Source organism: Microtus pennsylvanicus, chromosome 7, assembly GCF_037038515.1.
Source record: "Microtus pennsylvanicus isolate mMicPen1 chromosome 7, mMicPen1.hap1, whole genome shotgun sequence".
Taxonomy (NCBI): domain Eukaryota; kingdom Metazoa; phylum Chordata; class Mammalia; order Rodentia; family Cricetidae; genus Microtus; species Microtus pennsylvanicus.
The window spans coordinates 90813107-90832296 of record NC_134585.1 but is presented as its reverse complement, the minus strand read 5'-3'; the positions used below and the strand labels follow the sequence as shown (position 1 = coordinate 90832296).

General features: G+C 40.3%; 1 protein-coding gene and 1 pseudogene across 1 annotated transcript in view; one reads left to right on the top strand and one right to left on the bottom strand.

Annotated features, from left to right (window-relative positions):
• Positions 1-3212: 3212 nt before the first annotated feature.
• The window catches only part of Fam241a (family with sequence similarity 241 member A), a 29232-nt gene continuing 13254 nt past the window's right edge, over positions 3213-19190 (bottom strand). The window contains exon 2 of the mRNA XM_075981360.1: positions 3213-4859. Coding sequence (XP_075837475.1) covers positions 4614-4859 — 246 coding nt within the window. The 3' untranslated portion in view covers positions 3213-4613. The remainder of the gene's footprint in view (positions 4860-19190) is intronic.
• Positions 11087-12072, top strand: LOC142853544 (mortality factor 4-like protein 2; annotated as a pseudogene).

Sequence of the window (19190 nt, the reverse complement as noted above, 5' to 3'; positions counted from 1 at the left end):
GACAGAGGAGATGCTGAGAACATCCACAGGCTTGGAAAAGAACATTGTTTACTAGACAGGTTAGCAAAGTGCCTAATACACTTGCTTTTAAAATACAACATTTGGGCTACTGGGCTAAGTGGAATGGTGAACTTGTTCTGGAGCCTAAAATATTTAGATCAGATATTTGAAAATTTTTGTTTAAAAGTTGTCCTTGAAAAAAATGTAAATTTAGCAGATAAAACTCGACAGAAAAATATTGATAGGATGAAATTTTAGTACCATCAGTAAGCATATCGGCATCAACCATGCATTTCCCCTAAAGTGTGAACGTATGGTAGCAATGCTGTATGTGTATGTATACAAACGGCTACAGTACTCAATGAATAAATGTCATTATAATATACACGCCCAACCATTCTCCTTATGAACAACTACTACTTTTGGAGCCAAAGAATTCTGATATACAACCAACTCTAGGTCTTTTTCCTTCTTTTTCTTCCTTTTCCTTCTCAATACTGGGGAAGGAACCCAGGGCTTTAAGCACGTAAGGCAAGCATACTACCATAGAGTCACAAGCCACTACCCCTGGGCTTCTCTATTAATGGACAACAGGGAGAATGTGAAGAAATGAGGTGGATTTACTCATTGAGAACCTGGTCCATGCAGGTGTCCTGGTAGGCACTGGCAGTGTAACTATAGACACAGTAGACGTGCTCTCTGCCCATGAGAAGCCCACTATCTAGCGGAAGGAAGTGACAAATAGGCATGAGTGTGTTGATCAATTTCTAGATTTAAAAGGGGCACATGAGGTGCCCAAAGTGTACTTAAGGGGGAAGTTAAAGGATGCTTACTTTGAGTACTCCATGTAGTTGTTGGCCAGGTGAGGCAGGGGTTGGAGCTACAGAGAGTCAAGCACATATGAAGTTCTGGAGGAAAGTGTGTCTCTTTCAAGGAACTGAGAAAAGCACTAGTGTGGTTGAGTCTTGGAAAAGGCAGTGGTGTGGAAAGATGAGGGGGGAAGAACAGTTTATGAAGGGACACACAGCTATTAGAGTGTAGGTTTTGCCATAGCAGCAACAAGAAGCATTAATAACACTGAAATCAAGGAGCTCAAAGTCATAGTTTAGAAGTATTACTTAACTCCGGAGTGGGCAGTGAAGGTGGGGATACTGATTAGGATTCTCAGAGGTGAGAATTTCCCAGGTGAGAAGATGGCTGTGTGGGCTGAGTGATGCTGGGAATGAAGGGAAGCACAAAGAGAAAAGAAGTTACTAGAAACAAAACAGGTAGCTGGTTATATGTGGGCAGCGAGGGAGAGACAGGAGTTGGAGATTGGATTTGCAGTTCCTCCTCAGTAGCTGGGGAGAGAATTGTGCCAATGCTGAAGGAGAGAGGTATGCAAAGAAAAGACTTTGGAGAAATATGGTGAGGTCTTATTTTGAGGAATTTTGTAAGCAAGCAAGCAAGCCCTTAAACTGGGGGATCCTCTAGTCTGCCCAGTGCTCTGACCTGGAGATGCAGATGTAGCTGTTAGTAGACAAAGAGCAACAAACAGGAGATGTGTGGAGAAATGAAAGAGCAGGCACTGGTCTGACCTCCAAGGACCAAATTTTAAGTCTCGGGTAGAGAAATCGTAGTTACAAAAGATGAAATCCACCAATAATGCCAAAGCCTTGACCTGTGTATTCTTCTTTAATACGCACGCGTGTCCTGGCCAGTTATTTACTAGAGTTTTAACAGGTCTGAAAGTATGATCTGATTGTTTTCTTTTGTTCACTTTGTAAGGCGAAAGCGGTTTCAATAATTGTAATCAACAAACATCTGTAAAATGACTTAAATAGATGCTATAAACCAAAGATCTCTGGGCCTCTCACTGCCTGGATTGGACTGTTTCTAAGGTTTGAAATTACAACTGGCTTTTACTTCAGCCCCAAAACGTGGTGCCTTAAGTCTTGTCTCTCTTCTCCTGATCTCCTGCCTCTTCCTTTCTGGGTCTGCAGCTCATTGACAGCTCAGAGAGATTTTTCTCTCATCAAAATGTCCAATCAGACACACACTTCAGAGGCAACTGTGGTCCGACCTGCACGTGGAGAAGACGCCACAGTGGCTCTGGGTACCCGGGTATGTGGGGACATACTGCATGTGCTTCTCTTGTTTCATAACACATGCTGTCTTTTCTTTGAAGACTGTGGTGGCCATGGGAATGTGGCTTCCAGGGTGGCTGATTGGGAATATGCTGAGGTGTTTTTTTTTTTTTTAATAGCTGGCTCTCTAGGAAAAAAAAAGTCCTTCTTTGTAGTTTTAGCAAATTTTATGATGTAAATATTTTCACCATAGCCAATTTAATCTACTAACTTGCTATCACCAGAGGCAGGACAACATACAGTAGAGGCTCTTGTTAGCCAGTGTGAGTGGCTCCTGTGTACAGATGCACCCTGTTCTGATTAGAATGGCCACGCAACACAAGAAAGTGAGTTGTGCAAAATACTGCTCAGTTCAAAGCGAAGGAGTCTGCTGATGTGTGGTCGGCTGGGGTTAGCTCCTGACTTTTCCTTTGAACACAGGACCAGCAGTTCAAGGACCTTGCACTTAACTGTTGTTTCTTGGTTTGTAAGTAGCTTTTCTATAATTTACGTTTAAAACTGAGATAACTGAGAATTATTTTGAATCTACTTTTTTTTTTACACTGTGAACCAAAGAAATGAGGGTTGACTTCAGGATAACAGTACAATCGATATTCTAACATGTTGAAGAAGAGAGAATATTTTATGTCAAGGTTTTTTTCAATACTAAGCAAAAACTTTGATGGCACACTACATTAATCCAGAATGTATGTGGAGGTGAGAGCAGCAAGTGCAGCCTATTTCTCCATAAAACACACCTGTTAACATGAGTGTGCACATGCATAGCATTGAGCGGGTGTTATGGATAAACGCTAGGGCTTCCTTTAAAGCATTCCTAACGAGAAGCACCGGTAGGACCAGAGCTGCTGTTATGTCCACTGTGTCTTTTATTTTGCATTCTGAAAGGAAATCAGCCTTCCTGGTAGTGCTAGGGGAGAAAGTGCTCTTTAGCATTTTGTGCACATATGCAAAGTCTCCCGGCCTCTGTTAGAACCTTGCAATCCTACTGGATAAGGAGCCTTTTCCCAAACACCCTGCCTTGATACTCATCTCGGAAAGGTGATTTACAAAAATATCACGAACACAATAAAGACACGAGACAGCACAAACTTTTTTTTTTGTTTTTCAAAAGCCAAATTTTAGAGGCCCGTGTTTATACACAACACACAGATGCACAGTACATGTTAGTGCTCCTGCTTTCATAATTTTCTCTTTTGAAATTTCCTACAGAATAACGTTCAAAATGGCATGAGTAAGAGCTTTACAAAGTGGCCCAGTAAACACCCTATTGCTTTAGTTAACGCCCTGCCAAACAAAAATACCTCGCAGCCCCATTTTTGTATTTAAGTTTCTTTGTTCAATTAGATGACTCTTAGATAAAAGTGTAAAGATTTTAGGTTCTTTAACAAAACCAAAAGTATCAGTCATTTTTAATCTTCAAAGTATATTTAAAGAAATGCTTACTTCAATATAAAACCCCATAGTAAACATTAAAAACATGGCTAGTCAATTGACTTTAATCCTAGAATATTACAAGTGGCTACTGAGTTCTCAATTTAAGCATGTATTTTATTTTGTACTTTTGTATTCTTCAATACAGATATCAAAGAAAAATGATGTGATTTTTTTTCTTTTATAAGGTAGAAATCATTCTTTTTTGGAAAAACTCCATGCCATGACAGAAAAAGGCATTGTTTTAAACCTTAGAATAATTGTTAGAAAAGAACTATAAAATTATAAACTTTTGGAAACAAATGCACTGAGAACATCTCTAGGAAAAACATGCAACCGGCTAGGTACAAATTACAGGCACGGCCAGGCGTGCAGCCTTAAAAACTCACAGGAAGGAATGAGCACCAGAATCATCTCTAACGTTACAATGTGATGAAGGCCCAGGTATAACACATAAAAACTTACATTTAGCCACCAAACTTCACCACCAATAATAAATACGGTATTTTCAGTCTTTAGGAAACAGCTGGCATCGTTCATTTTCATAGCTCCAAGATGGTGTGTGGCAGTTACCACTTACTTGTTTTGGACTGCGCAGAGAAGACAGACAGACAGATATGTCCCTCAAATGGGATTTCCAGTGGAGGCGGGAGTGGCACAGTTTCCATTAAAACTTATTCTTAGTTCATTTTTCCTTTTTCTTCCAAAATGTCTCACTGGAACTTTACAAGATCTGCACTGCTCCACTGCTGCTCCATGCCAGGCTATTTGCCCCATCACTGTTGGGTGATGTTCAGATTTAGCATGGGGAAGCAGGTGTTGAAAGGTAGGTACAGATCACAGGAGTGAAAAAGAGTTTGAATAAGCTAATATATAGTCAAAAATATATATTCATCCTTGTACTAACAAAAAGTTGCATTTTAAAGAAATTCATTTATAACTTTAATTACAAAACAGTCAGTACACAATATGAAATATGCCAAACTCTTTGGCTTTCAAAAAGCCCAAGTCTGTAGCTCTATCAACCACATACATGGCTACCAAATGTCCAGTGTTTTACTGCTGTACATAAATAATGACAAGGCAAAGAACAGCAACTAGTCCAAGGGCTTGTAGGCCAAGGAACCATAGCATGAGCCAAAAGAAAATGACCACTACTGGTTCCACAATTCGCTCTCCAAAATACATCCTTGTGAAGCCCATGCTGAGGAGGGTTTTGTTCAGTTCACCAAAAAGTGTTCCCATCTTTTTGTAGTCATCTCCAATGGGTTCGCCAGGGTGGTTTTGTGATTCTTCAACATCCTTAAAAAAAGAAAAAAAAAACCAAAGAGATGGACATAAGAAACATGTAAATATCTTTAATAATAATGCTCTCACTACATCTTCTCCAAATAACTGGGCGTACACTTGTGGTAATCATTTAGTAAATACGCATTATGAAGACGCCCACAATTCATGAGTACGTATCTTCACACAGCAGAAGTAGTCTCCTGATGCAAGCAGTGCCCTGATGCTGAGAAGGAGGTCATCCTGAACTCCCTTGTAGGCTAATCTAACCAAAAGAACCTTTAGAGTAGTGAGTCAGAACGAAGCATAATAAGATGCTGTGTTCCTTATTGGTAGAGAGAGGGAGGAGCCATGGGTGGTGAATGTAGGCAGACTGTGAGGCTGGAGGAGAGAATGGACAGATCTTTGAGTACCTCTGAAAGGAGCACATCCTTGCTGCCCTAGAGTCCTGGTCTCCAACAATATAAGATAATAAATCTGTGTTGTAGAATAAAATACTTGTTCCTTGGGATTGACATACTGTCTGTCTTACCTTTCAAGAACTGAGAAAGCACTAATTGAGTTTTGTAGACTTAGCACTGCTAAATCTCCAACTAGACCATTGATTTGTAAGATGTGGGTACAGTTCATTCTCCCCCATTCACTCTCCAGTGGTTGGAATTGCACCAGGGTGCCCATGTAGACGAAGAATGATGCTTTTATTTCTCTTCTCTGAGAGCCTGTTTGCAGGGCCACCTTTCTGCCCATCTCCTGTTTCATGAAGCAGGGCTCCTGGTCTCTCTCTCTTGGTAAAGACATTCCAGCAAACTGAGATGTTAGCCGTTCAAGCTCAGCTGTCCGGAGGATGCCTAGTTACTGTTGGAGTAGTCCTCAGCCATTGCTGTTGCAATCTTTCATTGTAAGCCTCAGCCAGCTACGCAGGCTTACATGGGGCCCTTGCATAGCTTCCTGTCAAAACACTACTGAGACTGTAAATGCTTCCTGTTAATCTCAACAGGGGAAACAAAGTTTTGAAATAGAATTACTTTTACACAAGGCAGAAAACTGACTAAGAAGTCAGTGCCCGGGAAATCTCCATATACACCCACAATATCTTCCAAGAGTACTGATTTTTCTTATTGCCCAGTCTTACTACAATTCAGAACATCATGCTAGTTCTTAATGTTTTCAACCCACTTCTGGGGTTCTGATATTGTTTCTTCAAAGGTTTATGTGTTGAGGTCTTGGTCTTTAGTATGATGATAGGAGGTGAAAGCTTTATTAGGTGGGGCTTCGTGGGCACTTATGCCAAATGGGGGTTCTAAAAAGCAATTATCAGTTCTTTCAAGAGGATTGTGAGGAAAGGCTTAAACCTTGTTTCAGCTCAGTGTTTGTCTGGATTCCCGTCCTACCATGTAGCCATTGCTCTTGAGATTGCAGTCTACCCTGAGGTGAGGCAGACAAGGTAGATTTTTAGAATCCCAAACCATTAGCTAAATAAAACAGGTTTTCTGTACAAATTAGCCTCTCTTTGGTATTTCATGACAGTAACAAAAAACTGACCAATAAAATAGTCCTTTGGAATTTTGGAAACATTTCTGATTCCTATTAGGCTCTGCAAACAGAAGGACCAAAAACACACCACAAGATGGAGAGAAAGTAATTTGCTTCGATTAATTTTATATTTATTAGTTTCTCTTACTTTTTTTGTTTTTTTTTTTTTTAAGGCAGGATTTCTCTGTAGCTTTGGAGGCTGTCCTAGCACTAGCTCCTGTAGACTAGACTGGCCTCAAACTCAAAGAGATCCACCTGCTTCTTCCCCCGAGTGCCGGGATTAAAGGCATGCGCCACCACCACCCGGCTAGTTTCTCATACTTTTATGTGCTACATGATAACTATACTGCATTAATGCAAATTTGTCTTTGTCTGATATTAAGCTACTTGTCTCTACAGCAGCATTTGAAGAATCTTTGATTTAGTTTGCAATTGTTCTGGGTCCATATCTTGATTTCTCTAGTGTTTAATAATGTTGATAGCGGTTTTGGTTTCTTTTTAAAGTGCTTAAAAACCCTCTTTGTAATCAGTTGTTATCTATGTTCGCATTGTACCTCCAGTTTAGAAACTTGAACGTTTCTGAGATTTTACTTTTAGTATTTTTGTGGTTTTAATATGAACAAAGTATCCAGACCAAACATAATATGTGTTTTCTTTAATATCTTTGTAAAATGAATTAAGTCTATGAATGTTCCTGAATTTTTCAGGGTAAGAGGTAGGTGTTGTAATACTTAACTCCTGCAGGGAATTAGTTAACTCTACAGTCCAGGTGTAGCGACAGCAAGGATCCTTTAGGAGTTGGTGGACTGAGATGGCGAGGTAGGAAGAGTAAATTTGGATAAGCTGTAGTTATTGCATATGTGTATATATACATATGCATATACATATTGCATATATATAATGCATGTAATATTATATCCTTCAAATATATATAAATAGGAGAAAATGACAACTACATACCTATCAGCCAAATTTAATGATTACTAAATTTTGCCTCCTCGCTGCTCAGTGTGGCAACTAAGAAAAGGTTACTAGGGAAATGCTCCCCAAATGCATTTTCATAAATGCAGTTATGTGAAAACATCAGATTCCTACAGTGAACAGAAGAGGGGTTCTAATAACCCAAAGATGACACCGCAAACAAAGGGAAGAAATGGGCAGTGTTGATAAATTAGCAAGATCCCGTGGGCCTCAGTGCTTTCTGTACCCACAGAGAACGTCTGGGGTCCTTGTATGTTTCTCAGAGGTTTGTTACTTCCTGGAGAACTGTGATCTCAGTAGCGCTATTACCGATCTAGCAGGAGTCCCGACACCGAGCACCTACTATGTGCTGGGCACAGCGCTACCTTTGCTGATTTCTCCAGCAATGTTTATCTATAGACAGGCGAGGAAGTTGCCAGTGCTGACTTACACTCAGCAGCGGTCAGGACTGCGAGCACCCACACCCTCATCCCCATTCATTGCTAGTGTCTAGGAAGTGGTGACTACCTCAGTTTTCAGAAACAGTTTGTATATTTCACCTCTGGAAAAAGGCCACGGTAACATTTAGTTTAACCCATTAGCAGAGCAAACTGAGTGTCAGCGTGATTCTTGCTTTACGTCCTTTTTAGCAGTTTCAAAGTAAGTTTATCAAAGAGGAAAACTGTTCGGACTTCTTTTTTTTTAATTTATTTATTTATTAAGGATTTCTGCCTCCTCCCCGCAACCGCCTCCCATTTCCCTCCCCCTCCCCCGATAAAGTCACCTTCCCTCATCTGCTCAAAGAGCAATCAGTGTTCCCTGACCTGTGGGAAGCCCAAGGACCGCCCACCTCTATCCAGGTCTAGTAAGGTGAGCATCCAAACTGCCTAGGCTCCCCCAAAGGCAGTAAGTGCAGTAAGATCAAAAACCCACTGCGATTGTTCTTGAGTTCTCAGTAGTCCTCATTGTCCGCTATGTTCAGCTAGTCCGGATTTATCCCATTTTCATCTTGTGTAAGAATTTAAGTGAGGTAATGTTATTTGTAGACTAGCACATTTTCATAGCTTATAAAGTAGTGACTGGAATTCACACTAAAGTGTCAAAAAAGGGCAGTGAGAATGAAGAAATATACCTAGCATAGTTGCAGTAGGAAAATCTAATTCGCACGCACAGTAAACCGAAGCAGAAACACAGATGGAGCTTTCCCCGCTGTGACATTAATCATCTGTGTTTCTGCCAGACTTTCTTCTTTGTGTGTGAGGCTCCAATGAAGAACGTTTGTCAAGCAGACGGCTCCTTTTAGGGTTACACAGGACTGCCAGAGAGTGTTCTCAGTGAGGCCCTGACAGCCCTTGTTTGTCCATGATTGAAGACACACACGAAAATACAAGAGTGACCCAACCTATTCAAAATTCTTTTAAAAGTTTTCTGTTACTTATTACTATTGTTGCATGCATGTGTGTGTGTGTACGAATGCACGAGTGTGTGATGTTTGGGCGGGTATACACGGCACACACGTGGTGACCAGAGGACGATTTTGTGTAGATGGTCCTCTCCTTCCACATTTACATGGGTTCTGGGGACTGAGCGCATGTTGCCAGCCTTGTGCAGCAAGCAGCTTTACCAGTTGAGCCTTTTTGCTAGCCCTCAAAATCCTTCTCAATTATAACAAATTAAAGGTAAGACTTTAAATAGGAGTTTTGAGAAGAATCCTTAAAGTAATTACATATTTTAGAATCCAAGCATAAAGAGGTCAGGTTCCATAAGCCTGCTAACAAAAAACAAGGCGGTTTAAAAATACTGCATGCAAATATATAGATAAACCATATTGTAAATGTTCAGAAGATACTGAGATTGGATTTATTTTCAGTAATACGAACCCATGAAAGTTATAATAAGAAAGGTAAAAACTTATTGCAAGTACACATGCCGGGACGCGTCACAAATAAAAGGCAAATGTTTTTTTGGACAGCATTTGTGAAGAGTTTGAGAACTGAGCTTTACTAACAGAAGAGTAAAGAAGTAGATGGCAGCTCAAAGCTTGCTGGACCTTCTCAGCTTTATCAGCTGCTTCTGTGGACTGGTTTTCGGCTTCACCGGCGTTCTGGTCTACTGGCCTCTGCTCGCTCTCAACCAATCTCTTATCTCCACTCAGCACAGTGACAGTTTCCAAGTCAGTTGTTGTTTCCTCGAGTTCTCTTGTATGTGATCAATTGTTTTCCTCCTGTTGCTTTTATCGTTTTCTACCTTTCTACCTTTTAACCAAATGCATCTCTGTGTATCTCCTCGTGTTTATGCTACTTGGATTTGCCTGAGTTATGTGTACTTTAAACTTTTTCATCGAATTCAAGGAGTTTTATTTTAAATGCTCTATCCTTTCTTTCTGCTCAGTATCCCATTACTTCTATACTGATGAGACTGGAGTTGCCCCGCAGATTTGGAGGGTAAATAGTTCTGCTGACCTACATTTGGATTACTGTGTTTTCAACTTCAGAATTCTCAGAAGAGAATTCAGTCCTTTGGTTCCTCCATTTTTTTTAAGCAATTTTTTTTTCCTTTTGAGACAGGATTTTACTATGTAGACCAGGCTGCCGTATGCCAGCCTCTGCCTCCTGAGTGCTGGGGTTAAAGGTGTGTGTGGACATGTCCAGCGTGGTGCAGTTGTAAAGCAATGATCAAAGCTGCTTGTTTCTTTTGTCTGCCCCCTTTATGAATTATAGTCCCTTTCTCAGGGGGTGGGGGGGCTGAAGAGGCCTGCTCCCACTGGTCATGCCTACACGGAAAAGAGTTCCATAAAGGGAGCTGGGAGTGAAGGGGAAGGGGCAAGAAACACGGTGAAATTCTAGCTCTGGATCGGAGATGGGAATAGAGAGTCCAATGCAGCACCACGAGGGGTGATGACTGCATGGGTGTCGCTCAAATGCCACAGACACTGTTCTCAGGAAGACACAGTAAATGTTTCTGCACTTGCCAGCTCCCTTTAAAACCACTCTAGACTTTAAACTATTACTGTGGTTAGTATCTCACCAGTTAACTATTGCTCTGCAGGGAAGGGCACTCTGTCGAGTTCCTTATTGTTCCAAAAGCTTGATACTGGTTATTTGTGGGTATTAGTTACTTTTGATGGCAAATTGAAGGTCAATTTCTATAAGGCGAAACCAGAGGATTTCAGGTGTTCTGAAATGAGTCTGGAATTTTAAGCAATCTTGAGTGTATTTTTTAAAAAATTTATTATCATATGATTGTCAAATTCAGGGGATGAAAGTTTGACTTTTGGGACTCTATTTAGTCAGACAGTTCTTAGTCCTCTAAAGCCCTCTTTGCTCCTCCGCATTATTCTCACATATACTACTAAACAGCCAATTTCCCTTTATTGCTCTGTAGATCCTACCGTGTTCTTTAGTTAGTAATTGATTCAGTTTTCATTAAGCCCAAGGAAGGCTAACGGGAATCTAATCTCCAAACCGTCCTATTTTTCCCTTAGTTGTGTTTAACAGATTAAACTTCATACACAAATTTGTGTGTTAAAACATTTTAGTATAGATGGTGGTTAGAGGAACAGCAGTGATCAACCATCGGCTGCCGGAAAGAACTGGATTCTCATTTCAAGTCATCATCAGACAATCTAAGTTTGCTACACAATAAGGACCATGAGATCTGACCCTGGGGGCAGAACCATCCTGTTTACAGAATACCAGTTGTATTCCAACACATCCTTCCAGACCATCCTAGGACATCTGTAAGATTCCATCTGGGAAATTACTAGGAGTCCTTGGAAGGGAAAGAAGGAAGACTGTTGGAATAAAAACAGGGTTGAATGAGTTCCAGAAAGCAGGCTTCTCAAACTTGTGGACACCAATCTGCTGAAGAAGACAACTTTAAGAAGCCAACTTGAAGCAACATGCAGAGAAATATGTTGAGGGGATCTGCCTCAGGAGAGAAGTCAGCTGGTTCACAGCCAAAGAATCTTGAATCCACTCTCCCAGGAAGATGGGGGTGGCTTGCTCTGCTGAGAAGCCCCCTTCTGGTTCAGTGAGGAAGACAAGGAACAACAAGCAGAAGACTCCGGGCAACAGAGATGGTGGTAGTGCTAGCGAAGTGCCCAAGTCTCCCCCAGCCCCCTTGGAAGAAAAGCGCAGGGCAGACCCCACTGTGGAGAGTGAGAAGGCATTTAAGAAAAGAATGGAAGTGAAAGTGATGAGTCCTGAAGAATTAAAACCACGGCTGTGGAGGACTGGGACTTGGTTACTAGGCAGAAGTGGTTGTTCCAGCTCCCCGCTAACAAGAATGTAGATGCCGTTATTGAGGAGTATGCCAATTGTAGGAGAGCGCAGGGAAATGCTGATAATGAGGCATTTGCAGTTAATGAAGCTGTGGGAGGAAGAAGAGCATTTCATTGTGATGCCGGGCACTCAGCTGCTCTACAAGTTTGAGAGGCCCTGATATGCTGAGATCCTTCTGGCTCACCCCATGCGCCAATGTCGTAGATCTATGGGGCACCACACCTAATGAGGTTATTTGTGAGAACTGGGGTAATGTTGGCCTATATGCCCCTTAGGAAAAGCCTTGCATTACCATTGGGCTATTTGCATGATTCCCTACAGTTCTAGGCAAAGGATTCTGCCTGTTTACTGCTAGTGATTACAAAGTGGCTTCTGCTGAGTACCATGCAAAGCCCTGTGAAGGTCTACTGACCACTCGCTATTGTCTGGTATCTGTAAACACTTCCGTTTAGTCCTTTCACTGTATAATGGATGTTCTTCAAAACTGTCAGTGTAAAACTGGGCTTATGTTTCAGTTTGTTTCCTGTTCCATTGTAAATAGAAAATAAACGGAGTGCCTGGCTCCTTTCCTAATTTCAAATTTGCTACCAGTGCATGCAGTGTTTAGACAAAGAAGAAATTCAGTAGAACATTTTGTTGCCGAGTTGACAACACGGCTTGAATGCTGGTGGTTCTATCCCTTAGACACCACACGGTTTTCTAATATGTTAACGCTACATGATAAGATGCCCTGGTTCCTAGTGCCAAAGGTTCAACTTAATGCATACAGCTGAAAACCCATGCATTTGTTTGTTTGTTTGTTTTTAAATAATGGTGCTTGATTGACGTAAACAGTCCATTCTCTGCAAATCCATCTTTGTTGTTCCGTAGTCATTCATTCTCTCTTTGCTCAAATTGTTGAAGGATGGTGGCTTGCTTCCTGGTTTTTGTACTTGGGTCCAACGCACGTTCTAACATGATAGAGGCAATGCATTATTGTGCAGTCACAGTTTTTGAAAAAGCTGATATTTTAGGAATTGTATTCTAGATCTTAAATAAAACTTGTTGGTAAATTTCAAAGCAAAAGAACCATTTTGTATAACTAAAATATCTTCTATCAATAACATGTATTGTTATTGGAAAGAGTTCCATAGAAACTAAAAATTTCAGGTGTCAGAATTAAACAAAGAATGTTCTGTGTCAAGACGATCTTCTTTCCATTCTTATAGGATAAAAATATACACATTAAGACATGTAAAAGCAAGGCACTTTCATTCAGCAATTTGTCACCTTATTCCTTTCAAAAACATGTTGATCCAATACAACAATTCAACAAATACTCCTGATGTCAATACTTTATTAAGTAAATGACTATACCTTAACTTCAAAGGCATAGCAATCTAGTATAAGATGTTAGTATTAAGAAGTTAGTATTAAGCATATTTTAGGTTGAAATGTGATATTTTAAAAGTTATAAAATGCTTTTGTATTTTGGCTTAATTTGAATAAAATTTAATTTAGAAGGGAGCTAGTGAAATACAAATATTCAAATATTAACTTTATGTTTAAAAAATGAGGTTTTTAAGTGCCTTCTATTATATTCCATGGTTCAAAAAAGAAATAAAAATGAAAAAGATAAAAAGCTTAACTGAAAGGACTTTAAAACAACTTGCAATTTCAGTTTGCCAGATGGTGTGGAATTGTACCACAGGCTTCTTTTGGAGAACCTACTGTTGTGTCAAAGAGAGCCTGTTATCCTATCTATCCTTCTGCAGGGCTGGTCAATTTATTTGTAGCATAGAAAACAACTTGATCGTCTCCAGCACACAATCTTGTTTAAGACAATCAAATCCTCTGTGGCCTTGCTCCTTTACTTAGTTGGAGAACATAGTTTTCGTCATCTACTGACAAACAAGAAAACACTTTACTTCAATATTTAATTACTTGCAAGGATTAATTTCTTCCATTTTTTCTTTATCTCAAAAATGAAATATGTTGTTAAGCTTGAAAAATAACAAATAGATAATGTTGAAATGAAGTTTTAAACTGATTTTACAACACAGTCATTAATAAAAGTAAAATTTGTTAAATATCTAGTGCTCATGGGTCAAAGTTTAAGTTGTATTGATATTCAAAGTAGGAAGAAATCGAAGAGAAGGGTATGTGTAACTTCATCACTACATTTGGCAGCATGGCTCCAACGACCATGTTCCTAAGGCCTTCTTATCAATATAAAATCAATCATGTCATCATTGATATTCTAATGGCCTTAATATATCAGTTTTTGACAGTTTTGAGCTATACATATTTTCATTAATTTTATTTAGTAAAACAATTTTAAATGGCCTTATATGAGGCTGGCTATCATATTTCACTCAACTGTGAGATTTATGATTTGGTCAGGATTTAAAATTTTCTTTAAAAAAACAAAAATAAAATTCAAACTATTCTCTAACCTTAATCCTATTCTTGTCTGTCAGATGAAAACAAAAAAGCAAGAGAAATTGACGCAAAGACCAAGCATGGAAACAGGAACATTGCACAGGTCTGAAATCCCAGCTACTCAGGAGGATGAGTTAGGAGGATCTCAAGTTCTAAGGTCTTTAGGGGCAACTTGATGAGACCTGTCTCATAAACCAGTGGTAGAGTTCACCAAAGTAGTCTAAATTCAATCCTGGCTGCCACAAAAAATAAAATTAACAGACTAGAAACATCAGATTGGTATTTTTTCCAGTCTTCTAACAATATACAGTCAAGAAAGAAATGAATTTAGTTAACCAGAGCTAACTACCATCCCTTCCCCACCAAATGCTTCTTGACTTTGTTGCAATATACGTAAGAATATCTCAGAGCTAAGGACTGCAGAATGAGCTCCAATGATCATGGTGACGCTGCCTAGAGACATCATAAAATAAATTGGGAGTCACTCTCTAAGGCCTTTTACACTGAAGTCTCCTTCTTCCACTTAATCCAAATCTATTCCATATTCCACTCAACCTCTCAGAAGAAAGCTTGATTTGAAAACTGCTTTGTTTCCCCCTCGGGAGGAGACTGACATGCAAAGCAGCAATAGGACAGAACATTATATGTACAGGGAAGATGAGCATGGCAATCTCTACTAAGGAGTTACGAATGTTGAAAGCCTCTGAATTGCTTACACATTTAGCTCTTTTGGCTTGTATTTTCTCCTTGCAACTTAGAACCCCAGTTTATCACAGCAATTATGAGTTTATAGACACTGCTCTTCCTCACTTCTCCTGAAGGACCTCCATTCCCCCCACTCCTCATGCTAGGCTGCTATGTGTTGCTGGGAAGTACTGGGTCCAGTCACCTTGTTAGAAGAGGAGCATGTCTCATGGTTCCTAGTACTTTCCCCACATTCCCAAATTCTTCTAGTAGCTTCTCAAAAACTGTTCATCCGATTTCTCATGGGAATTGATCCAAATATTTTACTTATACCCTCCTTCCTAAATATACTACTATTTCTGTTTAAACTTCAATTTATAATCTCGTCTTCCTATTTACATGTGCATGCTTTGTTGTATGCTTGTGCGTGTGTTTGTGTAAGAGTGCATGAGTGCATGGCATGAATATGGGACTCAGAGGGTACCTTCAAGTCTCCACCCTTGCCTTGTCTGAGAAAGCGTGTCTCATGGTATTCACTGTTGCACATACCAGGCTAACTGGTCCACAATATTCTGGCAGTTCTCCTGTCTCATTCGCCCATCTTCCAGTATGAAATGCTAAGATAACAGGAGTATACAATACTTATCAGTTTTTTTAGAATGTGGGTTCTGAGGATCCAAATTCACTTGTATACTAAGTGCTTGGCCCACTGAACCATCTCTCCGGGCCCACTCATGTGTTGTAGAATATTATTTTAAGATGTGCTCACTTGTATACTAAGTGCTTGGCCCACTGAACCATCTCTCCGGGCCCACTCATGTGTTGTAGAATATTATTTTAAGATGTGCTCACTTGTATACTAAGTGCTTGGCCCACTGAACCATCTCTCCAGGCTCACGCATGTGTTGTAGAATATTATTTTAAGATGTGCTCACTTGTATACTAAGTGCTTGGCCCACTGAACCATCTCTCCGGGCCCACTCATGTGTTGTAGAATATTATTTTAAGATGTGCTCACTTGTATACTAAGTGCTTGGCCCACTGAACCATCTCTCCGGGCCCACTCATGTGTTGTAGAATATTATTTTAAGATGTGCTCACTTGTATACTAAGTGCTTGGCCCACTGAACCATCTCTCCAGGCTCACGCATGTGTTGTAGAATATTATTTTAAGAATTGCTACACTTGGAGCATTTGTTTAATGATGCAAAGGTGTGTCACATTCTTTTGTCACATTTGTTTAACCCTGTGAAGTTGTGAGGCTTTGCTGGTCTAAAACATCTGATTGATCTAATAAAGGGCTGAATGGTCAATAGCAAGGCAGGAGAAAGGATAGGCAGGTCAGGCAGAGAGACTAAACAGAAGCAGAAATCTGGGAGGAGAGACCAAGGAGCAGGAAAAGGAAGGAGAGGAGGATGCAAGGGGCCAGTCACCCAGCCATTTAGTCAGCCACAGACCAAGAGTGAAAGTAATATATACAGAAGTAAGAAAAGGAAAAAGCCCAGAGACAAAAGGTAGATGGGATAATTTAAGAAAAGATGACTAGGGGCTGGAGAGATGGCTCAGAGGTTAAGAGCATTGCCTGCCCTTCCAAAGATCCTGAGTTCAATTCTCAGCAACCACATGGTGGCTCACAACCATCTGTAATGAGGTCTGGTGCCCTCTTCTGGCCTGCAGGCATACACACAAACTGAATATTGTATACATAATAAGTAGATAAATATTTAAAAAAAAAAGAAAAGATGACTAGAGAAGAAGCCTCTGTGTATATTATTTACCAGGGAGCTGGGTGATGGGACCACAAAGAGTGAAAAAAGAAAAAAAATCCAACAGCACTCATGGATTTTGTACTATAACATAGACTTTTTATGCCTATAGATATATTCTTTATATCAAGAATAAAAAATATTGAGTTGAACTAAAACAGATTCATATTAGGCAAGCTATGTTCCCCTTTAGAGAAAAACCAGGTAAGGATATTGCAGAGTTAGAAGCTATGGACAAACATTGTCTAGACGAGGGCTAGCCCCTCAGAGCACAGTGCCGCTGTGGTCTGAACATAATCTATTGAAAAGGATTTTTAAAAACTATGGCTTGTAAATACTCTTCTGTTAAAGTTTAAAATTGAGTTTTCCAGTTTGTACCCAGGCCAAGGAAGTACAGCTTGACAGATGTTAATAAGCTCTGTCATTCTTGTTTTAGAATATGCTGGGGTGTTTATAAGAAATATTCAAAAACATGAATGGCCGTTGCTAGAATTAAGTTTCTTTAAAATTCTTTTCTCATTAATTTCTAAGGCCTATAGTGGGATTTGTTTCAACAAAGTCAATAGTACTTATGAGTCTGACAATTTTTCAAAAACTTACACAAATATTATTCATACAGTGAGGCTTGGGAGTTGCTCATTACATCCTGTGCAACAAAGGCTTTCTGTCGCGTCTAGTGACTTGGTCAGCTCTTTTCTGTTCTGAAATAACTGTGCAGTTCTTACTAAGAGAAGTGTCTAAGTTATCAGTCACTGGACTAGGTGGGGAAAATGATTTTAATAGCATTTCATTATTTAAGCACTAAAGAACCTGCAGGTATCTACCCTGTAGATAAAGAAAAGTGTACGATGAATGAATGAAGGGCTTGTGTGTGAGATAGCAGGTGGAGCTGTCTCTCTGTGGGCTGGTGAAGCAGAGTCAGAATATGGAAAGACAGACCATGCCCCAGGGATAGAAGTAAAGGAAGAGCTTGGGAAACCCACAAGGGGAATGAAAAGGTACCAGAAAAGACCAGAAAGCCAGGACGGTTAATGTAGTGAAAATGAACTCACTCTTCCATGCTGTTCCTTAGCTATGGGAGGGAAATAGAAGACTCTAGAAGGTAAACCAGGTACAGGCTGGGCAGCCCCACCCTCAGGACAAGGCCATAGCTTTCATGAGCCTCAGATCCACTCGTGGGGTTTGGTGAGCCGTAATTTCTCTGGCATATGGGTCAGTGGTGGAGAGAAATTCCATTTTGTCATGTTCTATGACTCTCAGGGACTGGAAACATCTTGAGAGAGGAGCTAGTGTTAAAAACTGACTCCATAGGCCTCAGATCATGTCAGAGAGACTTAACTCAGCCTGGCACAACTCCTAGGTAAGAGAAGGCTCAGAGAGAATTGGAAGAGTTAGGGTCAATACTGACAAGCCGAAGGGTGCAGATGGGAGGACACTGGCTCAGGCAGGGAAGCCCATTGCCACAGGCTGGCAGCAGGTCTCATCAGCTGACAAGAACCCTGGTGGCTGAAAGCTTTGAGGCTGAGGCCCGTGGACAAACCGCACTGAAATAAAAACACAGTTAACAGCATCACCCTCACACTTGGCCAAGCCAAGGAAAGGCTACATGAGGAAAGAATTGGGGATGGAGGACAGGGTGAATGAACAGTGCATTCAAACATCAGCAGGGAAACTTAACGCCTGCCTGAGGTAACTAAAAACTCTAAAAGGAGGTTAACTACAGATCCAGTGAATCTATCCAAGGATATTATAGCAGGAAACCTCTCAAATTTAGAGGAAGGCACGACATTCAAACATGAGAAACATGCATGACCAAGTTAGAATTTCTCTATACCATGTTATGGTCATGATATCAAAATTAAAAATCTGGGACTGGAGAGATGGCTCACTGGTTAAAAGTGCTTGCTGCTTTTCCAGGGGACTCCAGTTCAGTTCCCAGCACCTACATCATGGTGATTCCCAGCTGCTTGTTACCTAGCTCCAGAGTATCTGATGCCCTCTTCTGGCCTACACAGGAAATGCACCCCAGACATATACATTCATAGACATACACACATACACATAAAGTAAAAACAGTGAGTCTTAAAAAAAATACAAGACATATCTTGAAAACTGAAAGAAAAAAACCCAAGTCACAAACAGAGGCAGAAACATCAGAATAGTATCAGATGTCTTGTCAGCAATTCCAAAAGCCAAAAAAAAGTCTGGAATTGTTACATTTCAAGGCCAGAAAGCAAATAATTGCCAACCAACATTGCTATTTCCAGCAAGGCTATTCTTTACAATGGACAGACAAATAAGAACATATCAAGACAAGCAAAGGAAAGGCAGTTCGTGACTATAAGCCAGCACTGCAGAAGATGCCTGGACGAGAAGCACAGAGAGAAGGAAGAAAGTCTCTCTCACAAGAACACAGTTCACAAGAGGAGCCGAAGAACTAATGAGAGCTAGGAAGGAATCCATCATGTCCAACATGATAAGCAGCTAACTCCTAAAGCCGACATGGGAGAGAGTAAAGAACAGACAATCTAATAAGAAAAACATCCAGAAAATTACAGGAATTAGCAAAGCTCTCCCAAGGGGGAGGGGAAATAAATGTCAGTGGCGTGCCTGAACTCATCAACAGATGCAGACTAGCTGACTAATCTCAAAAAATAAAAAGATTCAACTATCTGCTGTCTCCAAGAAACACCCACAGA